A 4,773-nucleotide genomic window follows, 5' to 3' on the forward strand; every position below is an offset into this window, starting at 1 on the left:
CCCTCCCCACCCCCCACACTCCGATACTGATACCCCCTCGCCCTCGGCCTCTCGGACACCCCCTCGGGAAACTCCCTCTCATACATCGCCCCAAACGCCCTCACCGCCTCCGCGAACTTTTCTTCCCCGCCCTGCTGGCCCAGCACCGCGCGCACCCCGGCGAAGAAGGACGCCATCACCGCGTGGTTGTGCACCTGCAGCAGCGTCCACCCCAGCATCTCGCGCGCGGCCAGCAGGTGGTGGATGTAGGCGCGGTGGTGGGTGCGGCAGGCGTAGCAGGGGCAGGTGGGGGTGAGGGGGAGCAGGGAGGTGGCGTGGGGCGCGGCGGAGAGGTCGATTGCGAGGGGTTGCGGGGGGGTGGGTGAGGTTTCTCCGGGTGAGGTTGGTGGGGGTGGGAAGGTGAAGGAGAGGGCTAGGCCGGCGTCGGAGATGGTGTTGAGGAAGGGGAGGGCGAAGACGTCGATGCCGAGGGCGATTTGGCGGAGGATGTGGTGCGGTGTGGGGGGGTTGGAGAGCGAGAGCCGCGGAAGGGGGAGCAGGGCTGCGCAGTGCTCGGCGAGGTCGGGGAGGAGGTCTGCGTCGTGGACGGCGAGCCCTGAGAGTTGGCCTGTTGGGAGGTAATCCTCGGCGAGACGGGAGATGTACTCCCATTGCATGGAGTAGGAGACGGGGAGGATAGGGGCGAAGGTGGCGGTTGTTCGCGATGATGCGTCGGCGGTGATGGTGGCTGATTCGGATAACGAGGCGAACCACTCGACTATCCACTCGTCTGTGCGCTCGGCCATCCGCAGGGCGCGCTTTGAGTTAGGGGCAATGGCGCTGTTGGTGAGGTCGGCTAGTGGGATGGCGATGTCGGGTTTGAGGGCCTTGACGGCGGAGAGGTATTCTTTGAGGGTGAGGTCTTGGAAGCCAGTTGAGGTGAAGACGGAGATGGAGGCGTTGGTGTTGCCGGCAGGGGAAGACACAGCCGGAATTCGGCGAGCACCTAGGACTGTGGTGACGGACTGCGGCATGGCGGTGAAGCTGTGCAACCGGGTGTTGTTATTTGGTGTTTTGGGAGACTCGTAAATAGGGGGCGTCCTCTTAGAGTATCGCTGAGGTCGCTCGATGACTGGGATTCGTTAGCTTGATTGCATGAATTTATTCGAGTACCAAGATGTCAACTCACAATCTTCCAACGCCATATATGCTCCGGTAGTTTGCAGGTGTTTTCCCACGTTGTCGGGAGTGACATGTGGCACGGTACCCCGAGAGGTTATCCCGATGAAGTTGGGTGTGTCGATGGGCAGTCTCCCTGCAAAAGCGATACGGCCAACACGTGCAGCGACGCCATCTTTAAGGGCGCCCTTAAAGACCTCAAATCTCATGGCTGCCGAGTCCTGGTTGTGAGTATCAACTGTCATGTTGTGATGTACAGCTGTGTACCCGCCCCTTGTTGCCCTGGACTCCCACAATTCAGGGGTTCACTGAATCTCTTGAGTGCAGAATTTAGACAGGCTTTGGGCCTTGCCAAGTTGCCAGTGTCAGTCAGTGTCTGGTTTCGGGCAGCCAAGACTCCACCTCGTTCTCCAGAAACTGATTGCCGTGGCAAAAAATATCTGAAACAATACAAGGAACAAGGATGCGTATCTCTCCGGGAAGTTCTGTGAACAGAATTTGTTTCTCTCTTTGTGATCGTTTTTTCTTCCTACGGTTGAGTCTCGATTTTTGGACTTTGAGTCTTGGGAGCAATCGGGTTGCCAAGAGAGTGGTAACTGCCGTTCGAGTAGACCCATAATAATTGGCTGTATCGGGGCTTGCCTCCAAAAGCTGACTTCCCGCCTTGCCGGTTCTGGTAAAGTCCCACCGTTCCTGTGCCCCGCCAAGGAACCCGCCCGGCAGGGCTGGTGAATCAGCCCCTCAGGTACGAGGTTTGACAGGGTTTAGCCGCCGTTGGATTGGGTGCTGCCCGCCTCTCGCGTCTTGGTCGCTGTCTTCTGCATCAAGTCCTCCCGCCAATTCAATGCACCTTTCCATTTTCCAATGTGATATTGTTTCCCCTCCTCTCCCCAGAGGAGTGCTGCTCCTTGCTCGTTCTCCTTCCACATGATATTTGAGTATTGTTTTGTTTGACACGCCAATCCCTCTTCTGAAGTCCCCGCAGCGCATCACCGAGCCATCCGAGATCACAAGCCAATTCGATTCAATTCACCTCGTTTGCGTTCCTTCCGCCCATCATGGGCGATAATTCCGCCCCGGTCCACACCCAAACCCGGGATGGAGAGCGCCATGATGTCGCTGACTCCGATACCTCCGTGACCATGGTCAGCAACGACCATCCCGATGCCCCGATTCGAGACACCCCGCTGGTCGAGGACCTTGAACAGGAAAGCAGACCGCCAACCCCCCGTTTCATACAGGATGAGGGGTCTTGGAAGCGCTTCAAATGGGTGCCGTACCCTGTCCGCCGTGTCATCAAGGCCACCGCAAAGTGGGCTCGCGGCCCATCCACTCCCCATCGCTATCGCATCGAACCGCTCTTTCCCCAAGTGCAACACGCTCCTATCGTGATCCTCGACAAGTACCTGCCCCGAAAACTCCACAGAGGCTTTGCCGTGTTTGGTTTCTTTGGGATATGGCTCCTCACCTTTGCCCTGGTCATGCGCGAGGGCCTGATAGCGGCCGAGATCCCGGAGTGGGGGACGCCCACCCAGATCGGCTGCGGATCGACCTACTGGACGTCCGGGAACGGGTGTGGCGTGGACGGCGTGGACTGTCGGCCGTTCAGTGATGGCGGATACCCGTTCCGATGCCCGGCGAACTGTGCGAGCTATCAGGTATTGAACCCGCGCGCGGTGGGAGACCAAGAGATCATCTACCAGCCACTCGTCATCGGCGGCCCGCCCGAGCCAAGCAATACGACGGCAGTGTATCGGGGCGATTCGCACATATGCGGCTCCGCGATACACGCAGGTGTCATATCTAACACTGACGGTGGGTGCGGCGTGGTTAAGTTGATCGGACGAAATACCGGGTTCAACAGCTCGACGAGGAACGGTATCACAAGTATCGGCTTTGACTCGTACTTCCCACTGTCGTTCACTTTTGAGCAGGACGTCAAGTGCGACGCCCGTGACGTGGTCTGGTCACTGCTCACCATCTCAGTCGTCTTCACGGCCGTCTTTTCACTCTTGTGTCACTTCGCCGGCGCTCTTCTTCTTCCCCATTTTCACCGTCTTGTACTGGACGGTCGGCATGGCTACGGACACTCCCAACCACCGCGACATACCCTCGCTTTTCTCGCTCGAGATTGGTAGATTCCTGCCCGCCATGTTCGTCGCATGGGTCATGTATGACAAAATGGGTATCAGGCGGACGCTCAAAGGCCTCACGGCGCAGGTGGAGAAGACCGTCGTCTGGCTCGGCGCTGCCTGGGTGGGCGCCCTGACCAACTACACGCTGGACTTCATCCCCATCCAAAGGCTCACAGCACGCGACCTCGGACGACAGCCCGGCGCACAGGCCGCTCTCTCCATCATCATCATCGTCCTCGTGGCCATCGCCGCCGCACAGGTCTGGTTCTTCCGGCAAGAAGCCCGCCTCCTCCGCAACCTGCGACTCTACGCCCTTTTCATTCTCGGCATCATCATCTGCGTCTCCATCCCCAACTTCAACCTGCGCATTCACCACTACATCCTCGCCCTCCTCCTGCTCCCGGGTACGGCCATCCAGATCCGCCCCTCCCTCCTCTACCAGGGCCTGCTGATCGGCCTGTTCATCAACGGCATCGCCCGCTGGGGCTTCGATCCCGTCCTGCAGACCGACTACGAGCTCCGCGCCGACGCCCCGATGGAATCGCCGCTGCCGTCCATCCACCACCCCGTCGTCGCCGGGAACACCAGCATCACCTTCTCGTGGGACCCGCCGCCGGGGTCCTACGACGGCCTCAGCGTGCTGGTGAACGACGTGGAGCGGTTCAGGAAGTATTTTTACGAGGGCGTCAGCGAGGTCACGAATGTGACGTGGGTGAGGGACCAGGATCTGGTGGTGAACGAGTATTTTCGGTTTGCGTGGATGCAGGGCAGTCAGAGGGGGGATTATACGCGCGCGGGGACGTGGAATGAGAAGGGGGAGTGGTTGGAGATGGCACCTGGTCCGTCGCGAATGAGGGCGAGGGATGGGGGTGAGGATGTGGGCGTATAAAGCGTGTTAGGGTTTGCTTGGAGCGGGCGTTGGGTCATCTTGGGTTGGGTAGGTAGAGATTTGGATTTTTTCTGGTGTTATCCTGGCGTGGCGGGTATATATTTTTATGGGTCAGACCCGACGTGGTCAGCTACCTCGGTAGACGTTACAAACAGACGTGTACTCGACCTTCAACTTGCCCTTCCTGGCTATTTCCGTTCACATTTCCTCGTGATCATTTTGGCTACAGCTCGGCCGCCGTGTCCGTGATGTCAATCATGATCTTTCCCAGCAACTCCGTCATCAACAGCGTTATAAACATTATATTGCTCTCAGGGAAAAGATCCAGATGGAATGCATGGAATAGTGTGCGTATGGTCGAATGCGTTAGACGACCGAGACATTCAAGGAACCGACGGAACCGGCCCCACCCGGAACACCGGCCGCCAAGACGGAGAGCCGACCAGACCCACAGTCTCGCAACCTCTCCGGAGCATCATCGTGATCAAAACTTGCCCCAAGGCATGACACACGGAGCAAAAAGACCAGCAGACAACCAAAAATCACCACTAAAAATGCCGCCCACGCGCATTCCCACCGAAGAAGACTTCG

The 4,773-nt window shown here is 58.5% G+C and overlaps 2 protein-coding genes across 2 annotated transcripts in view; one reads left to right on the top strand and one right to left on the bottom strand.

The window, feature by feature from the left end:
- Window positions 1-1,403, bottom strand: part of CHGG_02647 (uncharacterized protein) — a gene marked incomplete at both ends in the record, with an annotated part of 1,556 nt that extends 153 nt beyond the window's left edge. The window contains 2 exons of the mRNA XM_001229162.1: window positions 85-1,111; window positions 1,169-1,403. Coding sequence (XP_001229163.1) covers window positions 85-1,111; window positions 1,169-1,403 — 1,262 coding nt within the window. The remainder of the gene's footprint in view (window positions 1-84; window positions 1,112-1,168) is intronic.
- Window positions 1,404-2,216: 813 nt separating this feature from the next.
- CHGG_02648 (uncharacterized protein) lies at window positions 2,217-4,182 on the top strand (the record flags this gene model as incomplete). Its single annotated transcript, XM_001229163.1, has 2 exons — window positions 2,217-2,973; window positions 3,023-4,182. 2 exons carry the CDS (start codon window positions 2,217-2,219, stop codon window positions 4,180-4,182), a joined length of 1,917 nt encoding a protein of 638 aa, XP_001229164.1.
- Between the last annotated feature and the right edge of the window lie 591 nt (window positions 4,183-4,773).

This window comes from Chaetomium globosum, genomic scaffold, assembly GCF_000143365.1.
Source record: "Chaetomium globosum CBS 148.51 scaffold_2 genomic scaffold, whole genome shotgun sequence".
NCBI lineage: Eukaryota > Fungi > Ascomycota > Sordariomycetes > Sordariales > Chaetomiaceae > Chaetomium > Chaetomium globosum.